At 45.6% G+C, this 24,963-nt stretch overlaps 1 protein-coding gene across 2 annotated transcripts in view; it reads right to left on the bottom strand.

Moving 5' to 3' along the window:
• The window catches only part of LOC126176781 (ras-related protein Rab-34-like), a 120,944-nt gene that overhangs the window by 48,714 nt on the left and 47,267 nt on the right, over positions 1-24,963 (bottom strand). For both annotated transcript variants that reach the window (XM_049923953.1, XM_049923952.1), the window contains exon 4: positions 3,312-3,376. In XM_049923953.1, the coding sequence (XP_049779910.1) occupies positions 3,312-3,376 (65 nt within the window). The remainder of the gene's footprint in view (positions 1-3,311; positions 3,377-24,963) is intronic.

Genomic DNA, 24,963 nt, shown 5'->3' with positions numbered 1-24,963 from the left:
TATCCCACAAGAAGGTGTCATAAATGTGCCAAAATTAGTCTATCATGCATATTAATGTAAATATAATGTGAATGAGACTGTTCTGTAATAAAATTATAATGTAATTTTCACTGGAATTTAATACCTAGTTTGTATTACTTTCCATACATACATTCTTATTTTATCTCATAGACCTGTGAGGATTCAGTAATTGTGTGTGTTGAATTTTGTGATGAAAACTTTCTAGTATCATTCTAACTGACTGGTAGACAGTCCCACACAAAATGCTACTTAAAACAATGGAAAAACCATGTTGGAATGTCAACAATGTGGTCAGAAATAATGGCTGTGTGTGTGTGTGTGTGTGTGTGTGTGTGTGTGTGTGAGAGAGAGAGAGAGAGAGAGAGAGAGAGAGAGTATTTTCCCCTTTTCCATCATGGAAATGTTGGCATTAGTATGTCGTTCTCAAATATAGACTCAACGTATGTTCTGGGTCTTCTGTTAGTTTCGTGTGGTTTAAAACATCCTGGCTTTAAATGTTGCCATCACAGTTTTCAGCAAGGTGACATTATTGTGATATTACAAAATACCTTTGTCTTTTGAGAAAATGTCACACTGTGAATTGTGTTTTATTCATGTCATGACATACACTTGCAATCCATTTGGTTTGCATACAGGAGACATGTCAAAAATTTATAAAACAATTACAATGATTTTTACATTAATAAATAATAGCACTAAAACAAATAACGACACTATAAGGATAACACATTGTACCCAGCTCAAATTTCCAGTTTGTCACACACGAATTCATTCACTGAGTAATAACACTTCAGTGTCAGTACCTCATATAGCTTTTTTTAAGTGAACCTAAATTCATCTGCATCAACTTGTTCCCTTTTAATTTATTACAAATTTTCATTCCCATGTACTGAGGTCCCTGGGCATATAGTCTGAGAGGTGGGGAACATAAAATTTTCTTTGTTTCTGGTATCATGTGAATGGACAAAATGGTTTCCCTCAAATAATTGATGTCTGATGTACAAAAATATAATAATCTCATATATGTATAAGGATGGCAGAGTTAATATTTTAAGTTTTCTAAATAATGGTCGACATCGTTCTTTGTGATTTGCAGTGCACATATTTCATATAATTTTTTTCTGTAATTTTAGTATCCGCACTATGTTTGTCGAGTTACCCACAAAAAAAGTACCATACCTAATAATGGATTTGAAGTAGCTTGTATATGCTACTTTTTGTGTGTCCATGTCAGCTGCAGTTGACAATATTTGCATTGCAAATGCAAAGCTACTCAGTTTGTTTGCCAGGTATTCAATGCATGCCTGCCAGCTCAAATTTTTATCTACATTTAAACCTAAGAATTTGACGGAGTCAACTTCTATTGTACCTTTAATCTGCTCACATTTTGACTGTTTGGCTCTGAACTGAATCACGTGAGTCTTAGGTATGTTTAGATTCAACCCATTTAGCTGAAACCAAGTTCCTAAAGTACTGAGGGTACTGATCACAGATTTGGGAATTTTTCCTGAATCCTGATCTTCAACTAAGACAGAAGTATCATCTGCGAACAGAACTGATGGGGAGCTGATATTTAATGGTAAGTTATTAACATAAAAGAGAAATAGGACTGGGCCTAATATGGAGCCTTGTGGAACACTCTGAGATATTTTTTTCCCGCCAGAAAAATAATATGTGCCATTTGAAAAAATGCTAACTCTTTGCTTTCTGTTGGATAAGTAGGAGTTAAGCCATTGTAGGGCACTGCCGCAAATGCTATACTTCTCAAGTTTGTAAACAAGCAATGCATGGTTTACGGAATCAAATGCCTTTGTGAGGTTGCAGAAAATTCCTGCCACCTTATTTCTCTTGTCTAATGATGTACTTATTTTCTCAGTGAAACTGTTTACTGCATCGATGGTGTTTTTACCCTGCCGAAAACCAAATTGATTGTTTAGAATAACAGAATATTTTGCAATGAAGTTTTGGATTTGTGCAACAGCAAGTTTTTCAAATATTTTAGATAGGACTGAGAGAATCGAGATAGGATGATAATTTCCCATGATCTCTCTTGATACCTTCTTGAAGAGTGGTTTGACTTCAGCATATTTCAGTACCTCTGGGAAACAGCCCTCTTCAAAACATTGATTTAAAATCTCAGCTAGTGGGTTTGCAAGAGTACCACTTTAATAACTTTGGTGGGTATTCCATCCCAACCTGCAGATTTTTTGTTTCTTAATTTTAGAATAGTGTTTTCTACATCCTCCACAGAAACTTTTGAGAATTTTGTAAAGTTTTCAGTTTTCGCCTAGGCCAAAGGGATTTACTTTGTTGTGATAATCTGTTACATCTACATCAGACTTTGCTACATTTATAAACAATTCATTAAAGTACTCTGGTATTTGAGTTGGATTTACGATAGTATTTCCTTCAATGTCAACTTTTGGAATTTCTTGGTTACAGGCTTTAACACCTAACTCAGATTTAATGACTGACCACATAGCCTTTGTCTTATTTTTATGATTTAAAATTAGCCTGTTATTTGCTCGTTGTTTTGCTGCCTTGACAACTCTTTTAAATACAGTTTTATAGAGTCTAACATATTTAATGAAATCAATATCTTTATTATATTTTAGTTTTCTGTGCAGTTGCCTTTTCCTTACACTGGAAATTTTTATGCCCTGGGTAATCCACTTTACTGTATTTGTTATTTTACTGCTGCAGAGTCTAGGGAGAAATGCTTCATTAAAGTCTCCAAGAAAACTATTTAGAAATTTCTCAAACTTGAGTTACAATAATCAAAAGTCCATGTTTTCTCTTTTAACTTCTCACTAAATGTTAGAAAGTTTTCTTTGCTAAAGTTCCTGCTTATATGGGTTCTCATATTGAAACGTTCCTGTCTGTCTGTGGCAGCTCAATGAACAATGCACAATGATCTGAAATACCTAGATCTAGACAAAATTTATACACATCTTCATATACATAATTAGTTAGAACATTGTCAATGCATGTTGCTGATTGCCCATTGTCTCTGGTAGATTCAAAGAAATTCAATTTTAAACCATATTTCTTTACTAAGTCAGTGAAACTTGAAGTGTGGCTACTATCACATTTCATCAATTAAAAATCAAGGTATCAACTGGCAGAATGTTACACAATATAAGAATTAATTATGATCTTAAACTTCTAAAAATAAATTCTAATGTTGTATTTTCATATTAGAAAAAAATTACTGAAAACTTTATTGGCTGCATTTTATATATTGTTCTACCAATGCACATTTTAGATTAACTGCACCAAAAATTTCTTACCATGAGCACCACGAAAATAGGATGACGCAATTGCTTTGAATCTTTCTTGTCCAGCAGTATCCCAACTGAAAGACAAATTATTTAAAACAAAGATTTAGTCTTTTACTTTACACAGTATGCAAATTTTTCACATCACTTTTCTGCTAGCCAAATGAAGATCCCATTTTGGCATTCACATATGGTGTTGCATCTAAAATGTGAAAATATCAGAGAGAGAGAGAGAGAGGGGGGGGGGGGGAGGGGGAGTGGGGATTGGGCAGCGGGTGTAAGGGGAGGAGAAGAAGAAGAACAACAACTTGTCTAGACTGACAACAATCACCTACAGAATTATTTGTATTGTACTACTTTTGAAATATCAGATTTTCATCTCATTACAAATGTACTCTGGTTATAGGTTTGCCACCAACTAAACAGGTGCCTCTCTTTTAATACTTGCTTCTCCTATAATGCTGACAGTGGTTTATTTTCATATGGAGACCTACTGTGAGTTCAAAGTCTGGCAAAGTAACATGTGTGCTATTGCTCATTACATCTGTAACTTAATTGATATTTAAGGTAAATCAGCTGCAAATCATGTGCCACATTGAAACAAACAATTTGTATCAACTGCATGTTATATTTACATCCGACTCCTATATAGGTTAGCAGAAGCATTTAGGACAAATACTATACATAGATTTGTACCATTCTAACCAAAATAAATGCTCCCAAAACAGGTATCTTCTCTTTGAAGGCAGATGGGACATTTTTAATAACAAAGGTTACAGCATCCTGTATATATTTTTTCAGGAAATAATAATAATAAAAAAAATGCCATAGTAATCCAGATGTTACTTTACTACTGTGTTCTGACATGTAGCAGAACAGTAATTTTTTAGATGAATGTATTTTTCCTCATTAGTCAACATAGATTCCAGAACAACTCAATTTACTTTCATACGAAATACTGCATTCTCCACCCTTTCCGACCCCATTTTGCACTGACCAACCAGGATCAGTTCGTACTTCAGTTTATCTCTCTTATTTTTGTTCTGATCCTTTCAATATTCTCTCACGTTCTCTGCATATTGTCTCCCCCCCCCCCTGCCCCCCCCCCCCTCCAAATCAATGTTGCATTACATGTTATCAGAGCACCTGCCACATTAATTTTCTATGAGAACCCAAGCTTTCCACAGTATTTGCCATTGTCCTTGTCAGCTAAGCAACTTACTGTGGGAAAAGTAACAGAATTACATGGATGTATACGATGTACTAATGCCGTATGTCATAAGAAATTATACTGATGCCAATGTTGAAGCGTTGTCTGCAGCATCTTCGTTTCCATCATTAAGTATAATATGGGACATACTGCTATGCAGTCTCTCAGTATAAATGCCTTCTTCCATGGACAGCTGAGTGTGTAAATTCTATTTCTATTAAATCTGTTGACACACATTCTCATTTCCACAGCCTCTTTGATGTTACTCGCATTTGAGAAGATAATGGTTCAGACCTGCATCCAGCGATCCAAATTTAGGTATTCCATGATTTTGGAAAATTGCTCCAGGCAAGTGCTGGGATGCTTCCTTTGAAAGGGCAAAGCTGATTTCCTTCCCTATCCTGAACTTGTGATTAAACCCTAACCTTCCTTTCCCTTTGATGACTGAATCCCAGTAGTTCAAAGTGTGCACCTGAATGTGTCTGTTCAAACAAGGTTTTATGTTTATTTCACTGATTTCACTGGCAAAAGCAGATATTACATAGCCAAAAGATGGTTGTAATCCAATGATTTTCTTAATCATTAGATGTTGCTCTGCAAAATGGGAGGAACATAGTGTGCTGTTCTTGATGTATTACCTGGTTGAATATACACTCCTGGAAATGGAAAAAAGAACACATTGACACCGGTGTGTCAGACCCACCATACTTGCTCCGGACACTGCAAGAGGGCTGTACAAGCAATGATCACATGCACGGCACAGCGGACACACCAGGAACCGCGGTGTTGGCCGTCGAATGGCGCTAGCTGCGCAGCATTTGTGCACCGCCGCCGTCAGTGTCAGCCAGTTTGCCGTGGCATACGGAGCTCCATCGTAGTCTTTAACACTGGTAGCATGCCGCGACAGCGTGGACGTGAACCGTATGTGCAGTTGACGGACTTTGAGCGAGGGCGTATAGTGGGCATGCAGGAGGCCGGGTGGACGTACCGCCGAATTGCTCAACACGTGGGGCGTGAGGTCTCCACAGTACATCGATGTTCTCGCCAGTGGTCGGCGGAAGGTGCACGTGCCCGTCGACCTGGGACCGGACCGCAGCGACGCACGGATGCACGCCAAGACCGTAGGATCCTACGCAGTACCGTAGGGGACCGCACCGCCACTTCCCAGCAAATTAGGGACACTGTTGCTCCTGGGGTATCGGCGAGGACCATTCGCAACCGTATCCATGAAGCTGGGCTACGGTCCCGCACACTGTTAGGCCGTCTTCCGCTCACGCCCCAACATCGTGCAGCCCGCCTCCAGTGGTGTCGCGACAGGCGTGAATGGAGGGACGAATGGAGACGTGTCGTCTTCAGCGATGAGAGTCGCTTCTGCCTTGGTGCCAATGATGGTCGTATGCGTGTTTGGCGCCGTGCAGGTGAGCGCCACAATCAGGACTGCATACGACCGAGGCACACACAGGGCCAACACCCGGCATCATGGTGTGGGGAGCGATCTCCTACACTGGCCGTACACCACTGGTGATCGTCGAGGGGACACTGAATAGTGCACGGTACATCCAAACCGTCATCGAACCCATCGTTCTACCATTCCTAGACTGGCAAGGGAACTTGCTGTTCCAACAGGACAATGCACGTCCGCATGTATCCCGTGCCACCCAACGTGCTCTAGAAGGTGTAAGTCAACTACCCTGGCCAGCAAGATCTCCGGATCTGTCCCCCATTGAGCATGTTTGGGACTGGATGAAGCATCGTCTCACGCGGTCTGCACGTCCAGCACGAACGCTGGTCCAACTGAGGCGCCAGGTGGAAATGGCATGGCAAGCCGTTCCACAGGACTACATCCAGCATCTCTACGATCGTCTCCATGGGAGAATAGCAGCCTGCATTGCTGCGAAAGGTGGATATACACTGTACTAGTGCCGACATTGTGCATGCTCTGTTGCCTGTGTCTATGTGCCTGTGGTTCTGTCAGTGTGATCATGTGATGTATCTGACCCCAGGAATGTGTCAATAAAGTTTCCCCTTCCTGGGACAATGAATTCACGGTGTTCTTATTTCAATTTCCAGGAGTGTAGGTTTGGGTTTTCCAAAGAGAGTTTATTTCCAGTGCCCAACAGCCATTTTGTCTGAACACAGAGGTTAGATGGTTTATTTTGGCACCAAGAACGTATGCGTCCTACATACTTTTAGCTCTTTCTATCACAGGGCTGAGCACAGCCTCTTTTGGGCAGGATGGGCACTGTACCAAAAATCAGTGGCACATAAAATACAGAAATACAGAAAAATCTGTTGTTGCTAAAGCCAGCCTTATGAACAAGCATAAGACCTTTTGTGAGGAGACATGATGGATTCTGGCCGACACTTCAAACTATTGGGATACAATTATCAAAGACGCTGCGAAAATTAGAATGTGTGTCAACAACTTTTATGGAAATGTGAATTACACACTCAGCAATGTGTTGAAGTGGGCAGTTGATATCGAGAGACTGCATTGGAGTCCCATATCACACAACGTGATGGAAAAAAATGTGCTGCAATTTCACTGTTGATTTTAATGAAATATCTCATTACTTTGGACACCACTGTATCATTTACATCTACGTGATTCCATTACTTCTTCAACATTCCATTGCTTTCCCATTGAAGAAAATGGTGTTTGCTGTCGAAAAGTTGGCTTTTTAGAGAAAATTAATTTGACAAGTGCACTGAGAACATTTAATACAGCAAATCTACTACAGAAGACTTCTTGCTTTCTTAATGCTTCTGTTATCTTGGCTTCCTTGGCTAGCAATCCTAAGTTTCAGCCTTTTTTCAACAGAAATTTTTTTCTGTTATTTCTGGTCCTTAAATATTACACAGACTACCCAAAAGTAGCCTATATTTGACTACAAGTAAAATACTGGAATAATTAAAGCAAATTTATTAGAAAAATCTTAAAACTTCTCTATATGGCCAAAATTCAGACTTAAGCATTTGTCAAACATTTGCCACCACCTTCCCAGTTGATAAAGTTTGTCATGCTTTTTATGGGTTGTTGGACAAGGCAGTATGATACCACATCATTGACTGCCAAAATTCTCCACATTAGCATAAGAAACTTGTGTCTCACCTTCACCTTCTGCATCCTGACAAAAAACGAAGTCCAGAAAAGGAATTATGGTCTGACTGTGAAACAATGATTTTCACAATTTTTTTCATAAATCTGCTGTGCCAGTTAATTGGTAACTACAAATGAATAGCCACTTCTGTCATTTTCATGAACATTCATCCATCCACTCACAAAAAGATGATACCATTGGCGCACAACACCTTTACTCAACATGTTAAATCCATATACAGAGCAAATTTTGGTATTTTTGCCACCAGAAACTTTATTACCAAATGGACTTCACATTTTGTGGTTTTTCAGTTGCAATGTCCGTTTTGAGTGGCTACTGTAGGCAAACGAGATGAGATGTGCCTTTCTTGCTATCAAGTCTCTAAGCACACTCACATACTGTGTGAGTCATTATAGTGACTTATCCTCCTTCTCACTTCTTCCCATGCTATTTTACTGAGTAGGCCTCATATTTATTTCCTGATCTTTTTTCCCTGGCTATCACTGATTTATTTTTTTCAGAGTTATTTGAATATGTGTTTACTTATTGTGTCCTCACTTGATCTTTTATTCTGTCTGTGAATACAAAGAACTAGCTCTGTACCTTTCCTCCCTCGGTACTGGATTTTGGCCATTTCCAAAGTGCCAGACTATAGATCCAATGGTCACAGGTTGACCCCTAGTAAGTACTAAGATTTTTATTGCGCAGGGGTCCACGTTAAACTGTAGGTCCCTCTATAACTGAATTAGAACGTCAGTTCAAAGGTTGGAAGACGGCAATGGCATTCCATCAGGACCAGCCTGGTAAAGTACTGTGGTGTTTGAACCAATCTTTGGATTGATTACAGCTTTATTTTTTTTACCATACCACCATCCAATACATTTACATATTTATTTTACTACATATTTTATTAGATACTGTTTTAAGCACCATCCAATACATTTACGTATTTATTCTGCTACGTATTTTATTAAATACAATTTATAGAAGATATAGTTAGGAGCAAATGATTACATGACACCCTTAGAAAAAAGAGTAACATATGGTAAATGTGTATACAGAAATTAAAAAAGGAATACATATTTCACAAATCATAAACATAATGTCTTTAGATAAACCATAAATCTTAAACATCACATTTAATACCAGTCTATAATCAAGAAATGAAAGCAAGAATGTTACCTACATCTACACCTACATCTACATTTATACTCCGCAAGCCACCCAACGGTGTGTGGCGGAGGGCACTTTACGTGCCACTGTCATTACCTCCCTTTCCTGTTCCAGTCGCGTATGGTTCGCGGGAAGAACGACTGTCTGAAAGCCTCTGTGCGCGCTCTAATCTCTCTAATTTTACATTCGTGATCTCCTCGGGAGGTATAAGTAGGGGGAAGCAATATATTCGATACCTCATCCAGAAACGCACCCTCTCGAAACCTGGCGAGCAAGCTACACCGCGATGCAGAGCGCCTCTCTTGCAGAGTCTGCCACTTGAGTTTGTTAAACATCTCCGTAACGCTATCACGGTTACCAAATAACCCTGTGACGAAACGCGCCGCTCTTCTTTGGATCTTCTCTATCTCCTCCGTCAACCCGATCTGGTGCGGATCTCACACTGATGAGCAATACTCAAGTATAGGTCGAACGAGTGTTTTGTAAGCCACCTCCTTTGTTGATGGACTACATTTTCTAAGGACTCTCCCAATGAATCTCAACCTGGTACCCGCCTTACCAACAATTAATTTTATATGATCATTCCACTTCAAATCGTTCCGCACGCATACTCCCAGATATTTTACAGAAGTAACTGCTACCAGTGTTTGTTCCGCTATCATATAATCATACAATAAAGGATCCTTCTTTCTATGTATTCTCAATACATTACATTTGTCTATGTTAAGGGTCAGTTGCCACTCCCTGCACCAAGTGCCTATCCGCTGCAGATCTTCCTGCATTTCGCTACAATTTTCTAATGCTGCAACTTCTCTGTATACTACAGCATCATCCGCGAAAAGCCGCATGGAACTTCCGACACTATCTACTAGGTCATTTATATATATTGTGAAAAGCAATGGTCCCATAACACTCCCCTGTGGCACGTCAGAGGTTACTTTAACGTCTGTAGACGTCTCTCCGTTGATAACAACATGCTGTATTCTGTTTGCTAAAAACTCTTCAATGCAGCCACACAGCTGGTCTGATATTCCGTAGGCTCTTACTTTGTTTATCAGGCGACAGTGCGGAACTGTATCGAACGCCTTCCGGAAGTCAAGAAAAATAGCATCTACCTGGGAGCCTGTATCTAATATTTTCTGGGTCTCATGAACAAATAGAGCGAGTTGGGTCTCACACGATCGCTGTTTCCGGAATCCATGTTGATTCCTACATAGTAGATTCTGAGTTTCCAAAAACGACATGATACTCGAGCAAAAAACATGTTCTAAAATTCTACAACAGATCGACGTCAGAGATATAGGTCTATAGTTTTGCGCATCTGCTCGACGACCCTTCTTGAAGTCTGGGACTACCTGTGCTCTTTTCCAATCATTTGGAACCTTCCGTTCCTCTAGAGACTTGCGGTACACGGCTGTTAGAAGGGGGGCAAGTTCTTTCGCGTACTCTGTGTAGAATCGAATTGGTATCCCGTCAGGTCCAGTGGACTTTCCTCTGTTGAGTGATTCCAGTTGCTTTTCTATTCCTTGGACACTTATTTCGATGTCAGCCATTTTTTCGTTTGTGCGAGGATTTAGAGAAGGAACTGCAGAGCGGTCTTCCTCTGTGAAACAGCTTTGGAAAAAGGTGTTTAGTATTTCAGCTTTACGCTTGTCACCCTCTGTTTCAATGCCATCATCATCCCGGAGTGTCTGGACATGCTGTTTCGAGCCACTTACTGATTTAACGTAAGACCAGAACTTCCTAGGATTTTCTGTCAAGTCGGTACCTAGTATTTTACTTTCGAATTCACTAAACGCTTCACGCATAGCCCTCCTTACGCTAACTTTGACATCGTTTAGCTTCTGTTTGTCTGAGAGGTTTTGGCTGCGTTTAAATTTGGAGTGAAGCTCTCTTTGCTTTCGCAGTAATTTCCTAACTTTGTTGTTGTACCACGGTGGGTTTTTCCCGTCCCTCACAGTTTTACTCGGCACGTACCTGTCTAAAACGCATTTTACGATTGCCTTGAACTTTTTCCATAAACACTCGACATTGTCAGTGTCGGAACAGAAATGTTCGTTTTGATCTGTTAGGTAGTCTGAAATCTGCCTTCTATTACTCTTGCTAAACAGATAAACCTTCCTCCCTTTTTTTATATTCCTATTAACTTCCATATTCAGGGATGCTGCAACGGCCTTATGATCACTGATTCCCTGTTCTGCGCTTACTGAGTCGAAAAGTTCGGGTCTGTTTGTTATCAGTAGGTCCAAGATGTTATCTCCACGAGTCGGTTCTCTGTTTAATTGCTCGAGGTAATTTTCGGATAGTGCACTCAGTATAATGTCACTCGATGCTCTGTCCCTACCACCCGTCCTAAACATCTGAGTGTCCCAGTCTATATCTGGTAAATTGAAATCTCCACCTAAGACTATAACATGCTGAGAAAATTTATGTGAAATGTATTCCAAATTTTCTCTCAGCTGTTCTGCCACTAATGCTGCTGAGTCGGGGGGTCGGTAAAAGGAGCCAATTATTAACCTAGCTCGGTTGTTGAGTGTAACCTCCACCCATAATAATTCACAGGAACTATCCACTTCTACTTCACTACAGGATAAACTACTACTAACAGCAACGAACACTCCACCACCGGTTGCATGCAATCTATCCTTTCTAAACACCGTCTGTACGCTTGTAAAAATTTCGGCAGAATTTATCTCTGGCTTCAGCCAGCTTTCTGTACCTATAACGATTTCAGCTTCGGTGCTTTCTATCAGCGCTTGAAGTTCCGGTACTTTACCAACGCAGCTTCGACAGTTTACAATTACAATACCGATTGCTGCTTGGTCCCCGCATGTCCTGACTTTGCCCCGCACCCGTTGAGGCTGTTGCCCTTTCTGTACTTGCCCGAGGCCATCTAACCTAAAAAACCACCCAGCCCACGCCACACAACCCCTGCTACCCGTGTAGCCGCTTGTTGCGTGTAGTGGACTCCTGACCTATCCAGCGGAACCCGAAACCCCACCACCCTATGGCGCAAGTCGAGGAATCTGCAGCCCACACGGTCGCAGAACCGTCTCAGCCTCTGATTCAGACCCTCCACTCGGCTCTGTACCAAAGGTCCGCAGTCAGTCCTGTCGACGATGCTGCAGATGGTGAGCTCTGCTTTCATCCCGCTAGCGAGACTGGCAGTCTTCACCAAATCAGATAGCCACTGGAAGCCAGAGAGGATTTCCTCCGATCCATAGCGACACACATCATTGGTGCCGACATGAGCGACCACCTGCAGATGGGTGCACCCTGTACCCTTCATGGCATCCGGAAGGATCCTTTCCACATCTGGAATGACTCCCCCGGTATGCACACGGAGTGCACTTTGGTTTTCTTCCCCTCCCTTGCTGCCATATCCCTAAGGGGCCCCATTACACGCCTGACGTTGGAGCTCCCAACTACCAGTAAGCCCACCCTCTGCGACCGCCCGGATCTTGCAGACTGAGGGGCAACCTCTGGAACAGGACAAGCAGCCGTGTCAGGCCGAAGATCAGTATCAGCCTGAGACAGAGCCTGAAACCGGTTCGTCAGACAAACTGGAGAGGCCTTCCGCTCAGCCCTCCGGAATGTCTTTCGCCCTCTGCCACACCTTGAGACGACCTCCCACTCTACCACAGGTGAGGGATCAGCCTCAATGCGGGCAGTATCCCGGGCAACCACAGTCGTAGTCCGATCAGGGGATGCGTGGGACGAGCTGGCCGTCCCCGACAAACCCCCATCCGGACCCCCACAGTGATGACCGAAGCCAACACTGCCTGAAGCTGGGAGCGAAGGGATGCCAACTCAGCCTGCATCCGAACACAGCAGTTGCAGTCCCTATCCATGCTAAAAACTGTTGTGCAAAGAACGTCTGAACTAATCTACAGAGAGCGCAAACAAATCGACACAAAATTTAAACGGTTATTAAAATACAAGATTGCCTAGTAAATGCAGTAATGCTGCCACTTGTGCACTGCTGACACACTGCTCGGCGGCGGAAGGAGACTACGCGATTTTACACTATTCAGGTACTAAAACGCGATGCTACAACTCTCAAATACTATAATACGCCCGAAATTTATGAATTAAACAATGCAAGTACCAAAAACACGCAAAGAAATTAAGAATTAAACTATGTAACAAATGAGTGAGCTAGGATTATACCTATGTTTCAAAAGGAAAACCTGCACTCACCAATGCTCAGATGAAATATGTTTGATATGATTCAAATGTATGATATACATAAGTACAATTTATGTCAGCTGGGTGAAAATATTAAACAATTCAAGTCTACTTCTGCACTGCATAAACTGCATATATAGGTTCCATCAATCTTATTCATAACGCGTAGATTGAATATGTGCCTTGGTTTAATTATATGTGTGTAACCGTTATGCATCAACTGCATCAATTCTACTTGGTAAACGATTTAAATGATGTCAGTTTTGGTTACAACATATCACTGTGTCTGCCAGTCATTCTTTAACCTCACAATTTCTTGTAAATAAATGTTTCACTAACAGCATCACTAAAGCCCATTGTCCAGTTTCACTACAAGCATCACAACTACCTTCCAGACTTCACATAAAGTTTGTTTCTATTCTTGCCATCTTATTTGTAACAACTTTTTTTTAAAAAACTAATGGCTATAATTATAGATGACACAATATTGTACTATTTGGGATTTTAGAGCCTCTTTGAGGTGGGTTTAGAATAGTCAATTTCAGAATTTCATTTCGTGTGCAAGATCTCCCATACTTCACGCTTACTTAATTGTGATGGCTTCCCTATTGTAGACAGCTGCCTCCTTAGTAAACAACACAGAGGCTGAACATTTTGTGCTGGATTATGTACTGCACATATTACTTTGTCGCCATCTGTGATCTTTGATCCACCATAAATTTTTGTTAATTTCACAAAGACAGTAATAAACAACATGTTTATTTTAAAGTTTAATTTTAAAGTGTTTTTATAATGGATTATATTATTTGAAAAACTAAAATCTTTTTAGTTGAATAAAGCTTGGAGTTCTATTAATATTTTTCATTTGTGTATTTTAGTTTCACAAGAGGTCTGCCATCTGAGTGATTTCATAACCAGAAGCATCCATTCCCTGTGTAGTAACATTCTGCATGTCTGACAAATAAAACGTTAACATGTTGATGGGCTGTTTGTGAGATTCATTCAACATGAGATGTTCCAAAAATTTTTCCTCCTGATACTCAACACAGTTTGTCTGCAATATGTGGAGCATTCACTGATTCACTGGTGAGAACAGCATGACTATGATGCATGTTCAAATACTGAAACCCAGTGAGGTGGTACAGAAGATAGCACAATGGACTCATATTCGGGGCAAATGGAGTTCAAACATCTACTAGGCACAAAGAGTTATTTTTTGTGGTTTCTCTAAATTCATTAAGGTAAATGCTGGAATGAATGAAGTGATGTGCACTGGCTGTAAAATACTTACTAAAAGTCACGACAGGTTTTGCATCAACTGAAGATACGAAAACTGGTTGTTAAAGACACTGAGGATTATTTCATCCAAAATGCGGAAATTTGGCTGATGTTGCCTGCAATTTGAAATAAAATGTTGGAATGCTTTCTTTAAAAAGAAATCAGCTGATTTTCCTTTGCCAACTTTGGCCAGGTTGAACTTGTGCTCTGTCAATAATAAATTCACTGTAGATATGATGGGAAAAAAATCCTAATCTTCCTCTGGAGTGTGGAAATCTGTCCAGTTTGGCGATTGCCTTCATTATTCTACAAGCTACAATTACCATATCAATTGATGTCTGAATAACATTTTTATATTAACAGTCAAAATTGATTCCTGTAATTTTGAAAGCAGTTTGCCAAAGAATGGTGATTTCCTGTCTTCCCACATTTGACAATATTAACTAATTAACTGATTTACAAATATAGCAGTTGCCAAGACAATGAACATGCGCCTTTGGTACTAAATATTATACATAAATAAATCTGTGGTATTGACAGCATCTTCCTTGATCGGACCAGACGTGCTGCTCACAGCTATGCTAGGGACGGCACTTTTGAACCTCTCAACAGCTTGTCTCTTGGTGAGATTGCTCTCCATCACTTGCAGTTTGCTGAGGGGTGGCACCAAACCTATATGTCACCAGAGGATGCAGAATTGAGATGACCTCACTGCATGCAACTCCGAGTAGCCGGCACATCCTTTTAAGCAGCTGCGGTTCAGAGCTCCCCCAGATACAGTACATCTATAGATTATAAACATTAGTGTGGAAAACAGCAGTGAGGATAATACACTCTCACAGCTCAACACCACATATGCATTGCTAATATTCAGAGTTATATAAGTGTATTAGCATTCAAGACTATTTGCTTCTATCAAGAACATTGATAACCTTATATAATTCAGTGCCACTGTATAACCTACGGGCACTGGAAGTTACATATAACTCCATTACTATGTGTACGTAGTTTAAATAAACTTATTAATGTATTACCTCTTTGTAGATGTATTTATTGGCCACCTCAACCACTGATACAACAAATCAATGGCATATAACCAAATATAAAGGACACTTCAGGACTCAACAATTAGAAGAGTCACTGCAAAGCAGAAGCATGTGTTCTCTCTCTCTGTCTCCCTCCCTCCCGTCTCCCTCCCTCCCTCCCCCCCCCACCCTCTCTCCCCCCTCTACTGCTCCTCCCCCCTCCCCCTGCCCCTCTCTCTCAGAGCTGGCTCTGCAACGTAACTGAGACGTGTCCCAGATGGGGTCCAGCAATGGGAGACAATATATCAATTGAGTATAAAATATTATAAAAATAATCAGCAAAAAACAAAAACAAAAATTCCACTCTCTTCTTTATCTATGCCTGGCTTTGAGCTTCTACATTTTCCAGTACCATATTCTTCTTTATTGTATGCATTCTGCCCTCAACCTACTAAGCTGCTGACATTTTACGGCAAAGGACTGAAGATGTCTTTCATGTGCTCATACATTCAGCTTACAGAAAAATGTTGATGTAATTCCCAACTAAAGAAAATGTGTTTTTAAGGAAACTGAGCAAAACATGTAATCGAAGGGAAGATTTCTGGAGAGGTGTAATGCACCACATGGATAGCATACTAACCACAGATATATATGTTAAGCCTACAAATATTTCACAGCAACTTCCTAACACTACCGCATACTGATGATGCACACATCTACTGTAAGAAAGGCAGTTTGGGCTGATGCACTAAAAGTTGTATTCCAAAGTCTCAATGTGATGTGTGATAACAGGTATGAAAAGTAGCAGTATTATTAGTCAACATTCCTGTTCTGATGACATACGATATGTGTACCTTATAATGCCACACGAATCTATACAATTTTGCACCCGAGTTCCTTATTCCAGTTATTGTGGGTAGATTACACACTTTTAATCAGGTGGTATGTGCTCTAATTTGAGAAGGCGCACCAGAGTGCAAAGAGGTACTGTGCTGCCCCTAAGCAGTAAAAAGAACGATATGAACAGGTAAAAGACATGAAAAATAAATTAAAATAAAAACAAAACAAATACAATCAATTAAATAAATGAGAAAAGGTCATAAATTAAAACATTACAACTCTTTTAAAAAATAATGATGCAGTTTGAATACTTGTTTGTTGCAACAAAAGGAATACTACACAGAAAGATCACATAAAGGGGAAGTATTAGTTAGTTTGTAAAATCTGATGACAACATTTGTGACAGTTCAAAATTATGTGCCATACAGAGACTCCAACAGAGAGGTATGCATTTTACAGGCAGTTCTGTTACAGTTGGGTCATCTGAACAAATGTCAAGCACTACTGTACTTCAAACCACCCTCCCTCTGTCCAGTTCGAGTTACCAGCTAAAGAGTTAAAATAAAAAGGTGCGAGTTGTGGAAAGGAGAAGTTTTCTATGCTTAAGCAATGGCTGTGAGAGGATGTTGAAGCATTTGCTGACCGTATCCACAGAAACTCATGCCATTCTTATACAGGGTGAGGCATAATAAAGAGTGAGTTTTAGGAGGCCAATAAGTAAAAACACTCTGTTGAAATTTTTCTTTTTCTTTCATAACCTCAAAATACATGAAGAAGCATTTTCTGCAATGATAAAAAAAATCATTTATTTCTTGAAAACAACTCCGGTAAGATGGAGTCCATTTAGATGCACACATTCTTTCAGCCAAGCCTCAAAGTGACTCATCACACTGTGCAGCATTGCCAGTGGGATTTGACCAAGTTCCTGTCGGATCCGCTCCTTCAGGGCATCAATTCATCGAGGAGAGTTAGCTTGCTAAACTTTGCTTTTCAGATAACCCCACAAGCAAAAAATCACATGTCGTGAGGTCCGGTGAATGAGGGGGCCATTCAGTATCCCCATTTCGGGAGATCACATGATTTGGAAACAAACGATTGACGATATTCATGCTTACTTGAGCAATGTCGGAGGTTGCTCTGCCCTGCTGGAAAAACGTCTCATTGTTCACTTTGTAGTGTGCAAGTTGTGGAGTAAAAAAGTTTTCCACCATGTCTGCATATCTGTGCAAAGTCACTGTTACAGCACTGCAAAAGCCATCGTCAAAAAAGTATGACCCCATGGCCCCCACTGAAGACATGGCACACCACAACTTCTGCGGAGTGCAATGGTTACTGATGCAGTTCTCTAGGATTAATATCACTCCAAAGCCAAAAGTTCTGCTTGTTCATATAACCGGAGAGATGGATGTGAGCTTCGTCATTCATCCACAAACGGTTTACAAAGTCCTCGCCTTGATTAAGCATGCCGCGAAATTCTAAGCAGAACCAGCTTCAGCTCACATAATCTCTTTCCTTAGGGGCCTGAACCATTTGGATTTTGCAGGGGTGAGAGAACAAATATTGGTGTTGTGGCGGCAGCACCGTCCAACGCACGAAGGGCTGAACTACGGCACTGCCGACACAAGTAGGGGCAGCTGTACCGTTACGCAGAATTTCGGCAACGGTGCGTCGCACACCGGACCGTACGGGAACAAAGCAGGCGGCCAGTGCGAGCTAGTCGACGCGACGCGACACACGTCTCCCCAGTTCTTCCGCCACGGACCATGTGCGTCGAGTCAACGCGACTCCGCCGTAAATGCGTATGCGCGGTCGTAAACGCAGTCGCCGTTAAACTGTCTTTCGCTTCTTCGCGGACGTTACGGCGCCTCCGGTCGCGCCAAGAGCAGAACATTCTGTGACGCGGCCTTTTGTCTCGCTCGGTCCACGCGGTCGCGCCACGGTTCGTCACTGGAGTGTACACCCTCCGGGATCGGTGACCGAGCCGTGCCGCCAGTGCAACGCGCCTGAACAGACGGACATTAGCGAAGTAACTCTTTTGTCATTTTGTAACGGTAGGAAAAATAAATGTGTCCTGTCCAGAAACTGCTTTAGTCGTTTATTGCTAGAAAGCCTCTCCCTTGAGCATAGTGCGTGGGCACGGCGATAAAGCCGGTTCACTGCACATGAGAGACTGTAAGCGGAGATACAACACGTCCCCGCTTCACTGGTGACCCCGACGTGATCTGAGGCTAAAAAAAAACACGTGGTGACGAACGTTCGCCGGTACGAGAGACGTGGAACCGCGAGTAGGCTTGCTCGTATACGCCCGCGGCGAACAGTGCTCCGTAGTAAAAATTTTTTTTTAACTAACTTTTTTTTTGTATTGTTTTTTTGCGCGTATGTTTTGATCGCAGACTGCTTAGTGTTATTTTTTTTTCCGTGTGTTTCCCTTGTGTTATTTTCACTGTGTACTTTCCTCTTGTACGAGGATTCAACTCTGAACTAAGATGGCGACACTAGAGGAGTTGCGAAAGACCGTTGAAGAACTGCTCGCACGCAACACGAGGCTAGAGAGTGAGCTACAGGCGCGGACTACACGTGCGGACGCCGCGCAGTCACAGATAGCTCAGGACAATGTCGGCGCGCAAATCCCCGCCACACCGACGCCTCCTACGACCGCCGGAATGCCGACAAGCGCTGGACGGGCATTGATCAGGCTGCCTCCCTTTTGGCCGCGCGACCCTGTAATGTGGTTCAGCCAGGTTGAGGCGGTATTTATGAGCAACCACGTGACCTGCGACCTGGCGAAATTTGGGAACGTAGTGAGCCAGCTGGACCAGAACTATGCGGCCGAAGTGCGCGATATAATCACCGCCCCGCTGATACAGTCAAGCTACAAACGGCTCAAGGAAGAGCTGATCCGGCGGATTTCGTCGTCAGAGGAACAGCGAGTGCACCAACTGCTGCGGCAAGAGGAATGCGGCGATCGGAGGCCCTCGCAGTTTCTGTGCCACTTGCGGAGCCTCGCGCAGTCCGATATGGTGCCAGATTCGCTGTTATGCACTATCTGCATGCGCAGCCTCCCAGCTCAGGTGCAGGCAGTGATAGCCGCACAGACGGAGATGCAGCTGGACGCCGTCGCTAACTTGGCCGACAGGGTGCACGACGCGCTGACAACGGCGCCTAGCACCGCGGCTGCGGCAGTTTACGACTCCGTCCCCCCACCTCCGTGGCGGCCTGCGCCTCCCGCACCCGCACAGGATGCCGACCTGCACCAGCTAGTGCAACACTTGACCGCACAGGTGGCAGCTCTCTCGACGCAAGTCGACCGGTTGGCGCGCTCGCAGCAAGAGGGCAGCACGCGCCGCAGCGGCAGCAGACCGGGCGACAGGCGGCGCCGCTCGCGCAACCGGCAACGCAGCAACAGCCGCTCCAACGGTACCCCGCCGACGTCACAGCACGCACAAAGCGGCTACTGCTGGTACCACGCCCGCTTCGGCAACGAAGCAACCAGGTGCCGCGCTCCTTGCTCGCACCCAAACGCCAGCTGCGACCGGACCTAGGCGCACCCGGCTGCAATATGATTTCGAAGCGTCTGTTTGTTGCGGAACGGGGGGCAGGCGTGAGGTACCTCGTCGACACGGGTTCGGACCTCTCGATATTCCCCCGTTCTATGTTATGAGACCGCAGGCGGGCTGAGGCACTCTGCCTTACAGCGGCGAACAATTCCGCTATTAAAACTTACGGCACACACAGCCGCAATATAGATCTAGGCCTACGGCGCACGTTCTCGTGGACTTTTATTGTGGCCGACGTCAATGAGCCGATCCTGGGCGCAGACTTTCTCGGCCACTACGGGCTACTAGCCGACATCGCAAACGGACAGCTCATCGACGCCACAACTAATTTAAAGATAGCGGGACAGCACCGGCAGGCTGCATACTACAGCGTTAAACCTGTGAAATGCCCCGGACCATACGCTGACATTCTTGAGCAATTCCCCGACCTCACCCGCCCAGCTGGTGCACCGAGAGACATCAAACATTCGACGGTGCACCACATAATAACCACATCCAGAGCCCCCACATCGTGTCGCCCACGTCGACTCGCGCCGGACAGACTCGCAGCAGCAAAGGCAGAGTTCGAGGCCATGCTGCGGCAAGGCATCGTGCGACCATTGAGCAGCCCATGGTCATCGGCGTTGCATTTAGTGCCCAAAAAAGACAATTCGTGGCGCCCGTGTGGGGACTATCGCGCCCTTAATTCGCGAACGGTGCCGGACCGATACCCAGTCCCACACCTTCAAGACTTCAGCTACGCCTTGGCAGGATGCGCGGTGTTCAGCAAGATTGACTGCGCAAAGGCGTACACCCAAATACCGGTGGCGCCCGAAGACATCGAAAAAACAGCCATCGTAACGCCCTTTGCGCTTTTCGAAAGCCTGTTTATGACTTTCGGTCTTCGGAATGCTGCCCAGACTTGGCAGCGGTTCCTGGACGGCGTCTTGCGAGGCTTGCCATTTTGCTTCGCGTACCTCGACGACATCTTGGTGTATTCCAAGTCGCCCGAACTCCACCGCCGCCACTTAACGACCATCTTTCAGCGCCTGAGTGAAGCCGACATCGTCATTAACCCCGCTAAATGTGAGTTCGGCGTGACGGAAATTGAGTTCCTCGGCCATTTAATTACACCCACCGGATCGACACCGCTACCAGAGAAAGTGAAGGCAATACAGAACATGCCGCGTCCGCAGACGCACAAAGAATTACGACGTTACCTCGGCATGTTGAACTTTTATCGACGACACCTGCCCAACGCTGCAGCCGTGCAAGAGCCACTGACTAAGGTGTTACAAGGTCCTACCTCAAAAGGAAAGACCCTCGTGAATTGGACAGACGCAATGGAGCAGAGCTTCACGGACTCAAAAAGGAATCTTGTGAAAGCGACGCTGCTCGCGCACCCGGTTCATGACGCGGACTTAGCGGTAGTCGTGGGCGCCAGCCAGGCCGCCATCGGCGCGGCGTTACAACAGCGCGTCGGCGGGAGTTGGCAGCCTCTCGGTTTTTTCTCTAAAAAGCTTTCCGATTCGCAACGGGCTTGGAGCGCTTATGACCGAGAGTTGCTTGCGGTGTACGCGGCAGTGAAATACTTCCGACCGTCCATAGAAGCCCGACAATTCGTCATTTTCACCGACCACAAACCCATTACACACGCGTTCGAGAACAACCACACTAAGTGTTCACCGCGCCAACTCCAGCAGTTAGAGTACGTGTCGCAATTCAGGACTGACATTCGACACATTTCGGGGATAGACAATATCGTCGCCGATTGTTTGTCCCGAGCGTGTGCCGTTATTTCACCCCCTGTGAACTTTGAGGACGTGGCCCAAGTACAGGAGAGTGACGAAGAACTGCACCGCTTCCGTCACAACACTTCCAGCGGCCTGCAACTGGAGCTGGTGCCTGTCCCCGGCTCCGCACGGAAGATTTGGTGTGACACCTCAACCGGCACGCACCGACCGTTCCTCCCGGAGAAATTCCGGCGCAGTGTCTTCGACCGTGTCCACGGACTGTCACACCCCGGCACCAACACCACTGCGACGCTCGTGGCTGTGCATTTCGTCTGGCCCGGGCTTCGGAAGGACTGCCGCGAATGGGCGCGCACTTGCACCGCATGTCAGCGCGCCAAAGGTGGGAGGCACACCCACGCACCCGTGGGCACCTTCCCGGACGCGACACGCCGATTTGCGCACGTTCACGTGGACCTCGTCGGCCCGCTTCCTCTCTCACAAGGCAAGCGGTACCTCCTAACTATGGTGGACCGCTTCACTCGCTGGCCGGAAGCAACGCCCGTCGCGGACGTCACAGCCGAGACCATCGCCACCGCATTCGTCGACACCTGGGTGGCACGCTTCGGATGTCCCAGTCACGTGACAACTGATCGCGGCCGCCAGTTTGACTGCGCGTTGTTCACGCACGTCGCCAGACTGTGTGGCACCCGGTTACACAGGACAACCAGCTACCATCCGGCGTCAAATGGCATGGTCGAACGGTTCCACAGGACTCTCAAAGCCGCTCTAACCTGCCACGACACCTCATGGCCAGAGGCGCTTCCACTGGTGCTGCTCGGCCTGCGAGTCACACCGAAGGAGGAGATCGGCGCGTCACCTGCCGACCTCGTTTACGGGCAATCTCTGACAATTCCGGGCGATTTTGTCGAAGATATAAGACTCCCACGCGACGCCGTGGCACCCACTCTAGCGGAACGTCTGCACAGTCACATGGCCGGCCTCCGAGCGCAAGCACCGACGCGGCACGGCACCGGGAAGATATTCGTCCACGCCGACCTGCAGCGCTGCATGCACGTCATGTTGCGTACCGACGCAGTACGGCCACCTCTCCAACTGCCCTACAGTAGACCGCACCGCGTGATCGCCTGAGGAGACAAAACGCTGGTCCTCGAGTGAAACGGAAAGCCGTCGACAGTGTCAGTCGATCGCGTCAAACCAGCCTACGTCTTGCCCGCTCCATCAGCCACGCATTTCTTCAACCCGGCAGAAGATCTGCTCACGGACGACACTTCCTCTGCCAGCGGTCAGACGGAACCCGCACCCGGAGCCGCCGGTGACGCACAGCTGAGCTGCAGCCTGCTGTCATCGCGCCGCCACGTGCGCCTCCCACCACCACGCCCAGGCAGCTGGTACGGCCGCCCGGACCGTGCCCACCGCAGGCGTACCGGTCGCCCCCACCACAGCCGCCAGCGGACTACGTCACACGCGCCGGCCGCCGCGTCCGATTCAAACGGCTGTGCTGCGTCGCCAGCGCGCCGCGACACCCAAACCGGCAATCACGCGCCCGAGCCGCCGAACGCCGTCAGAATTCGGCGCCCACGAGCCGCCGTCCGCTGTAGAGACCCGGCCTCCAGCTGCAAGTGCCTTCGGCCAGTAACTCCAGTCGAGCCCCGGACACCATCTCCTGCGTTCGTCACAGCTCCTGGACCCGCGTTTGCGTCGTCTGCCTCCGCCGCGTCGGGCGTTGAGGCCGGATCGGCATCCGCGCCAGCTTACCGCATTCACTTCTCCGTCGAGTTCCGGACATCGCGCTCCACACCGCCCGGCTTGTCCGTAGCAGCTCCCGGACCCACGTTCGAGTTCCGACGGTACCGCACTCGCGCAAGCACCTTCGAGACGTCTCCACCAATGACCTGCAATGCGCATCGCTACGGACAGTCGCAGCCAGTGCCTGCTGCCGCTGTCACTAGCCGCCAGCGCGAGGACACGCCCACCGCATGCTCGCCGGTCCGGCGCGCTAACGTCACGGGCCGCCGCCCGTCCGACGCCGACCGACCCCCACCAAAGCTGCCGCACTGCCATCACGCAGCGCGCGAACTTTAAACACACGCGTGCCACCGAACGATCGCTGCGTTTTCGCAGCTACGGAGCTCCGCTCTCCAAGGGGGGATCTGTGTGGCGGTAGCACCATCCAACGCACGAAGGGCTGAACTACGGCACTGCCGACACAAGTAGGGGCAGCTGTACCGTTACGCAGAATTTCGGCAACGGTGCGTCGCACACCGGACCGCACGGGAACAAAGCAGGCGGCCAGTGCGAGCTAGTCGACGCGACGCGACACACGTCTCCCCAGTTCTTCCGCCACGGACCACGTGCATTGAGTCAACGCGACTCCGCCGTAAATGCGTATGCGCGGTCGTAAACGCAGTCGCCGTTAAACTGTCTTTCGCTTCTTCGCGGACGTTACGGCGCCTCTGGTCGCGCCAAGAGCAGAACATTCTGTGACGCGGCCTTTTGTCTCGCTCGGTCCACGCGGTCGTGCCACGGTTCGTCACTGGAGTGTACACCCTCCGGGATCGGTGACCGAGCCGTGCCGCCAGTGCAACGCGCCTGAACAGACGGACATTAGCGAAGTAACTCTTTTGTCATTTTGTAACGGTAGGAAAAATAAATGTGTCCTGTCCAGAAACCGCTTTAGTTGTTTATTGCTAGAAAGCCTCTCCCTTGAGCATAGTGCGTGGGCGCGGCGATAAAGCCGGTTCACTGCACATGAGAGACTGTAAGCGGAGATACAACACGTCCCCGCTTCAGTGTAAAATTCTCCTTACTGTTCTGTTTGAAATCCGAAGTATGGTGCTGCATCTGTGAGCTGAGCGATGAGGGCTTCTTCTCTTAAAAGTCTGATGTTTGCAGATGTGCACACAGTTTTCGGTCTCCCATTTTTCTTCTCTGTCATTGACGCCATCTCCTCAAAGCTCTCAACCCCCGTTTTAATCACACAGGCAGGTGGCACCAGATGATTACGATTAAAGTTGAAGTGGTTGCAGAATGCACGACGTGTTAGCTGGTACGAAGTACCGCTTTGATAAAATGCTTTGACAGCGTATGCGCGATGTTATGGGGTCCAGTGTTCCATATGACTAAGTGCTATTTCGCGCCAAATGTAACTGATGCTATCCCTGCTACCTCTCTCCAATGCAGCTTGATTAGTGCGCTTTTTAAAATTGCTTGATACTGTGCCTCATGCTGCACTTAGGGATGAAATGGGACACAAAATGATGTCTTACTTGAAGAAGCAGACTTGAAGAAGCAGAGGAATAGGTCATGCGATGTATTTATCAGAGGAACAGATTCATAAATTGGGCATGAAGTAAAGATTTTGTCATCCTCGTCTTTGCAGGAAGAAATCTGTCTTGCAGTATTAACAAAGGGGTTGCACATACTAATGACCCCTGCCTTGTACTCACCACTGCGTCATATTGTAGGTGATGCAAGTGGCTGTGTCATTTCACTGATATGTGTCAGACTCCTTGCTGCCCTCACTGTAGGGAAGTTGGTAACTTTGGTATTAACTGTCACT

The sequence above is a fragment of the Schistocerca cancellata genome, chromosome 3 (assembly GCF_023864275.1).
Source record: "Schistocerca cancellata isolate TAMUIC-IGC-003103 chromosome 3, iqSchCanc2.1, whole genome shotgun sequence".
Classification (NCBI taxonomy): Eukaryota; Metazoa; Arthropoda; class Insecta; order Orthoptera; family Acrididae; genus Schistocerca; species Schistocerca cancellata.
Note: the sequence above shows the minus strand (reverse complement) of the source record. Positions and strands in the feature narration are given on the sequence as shown.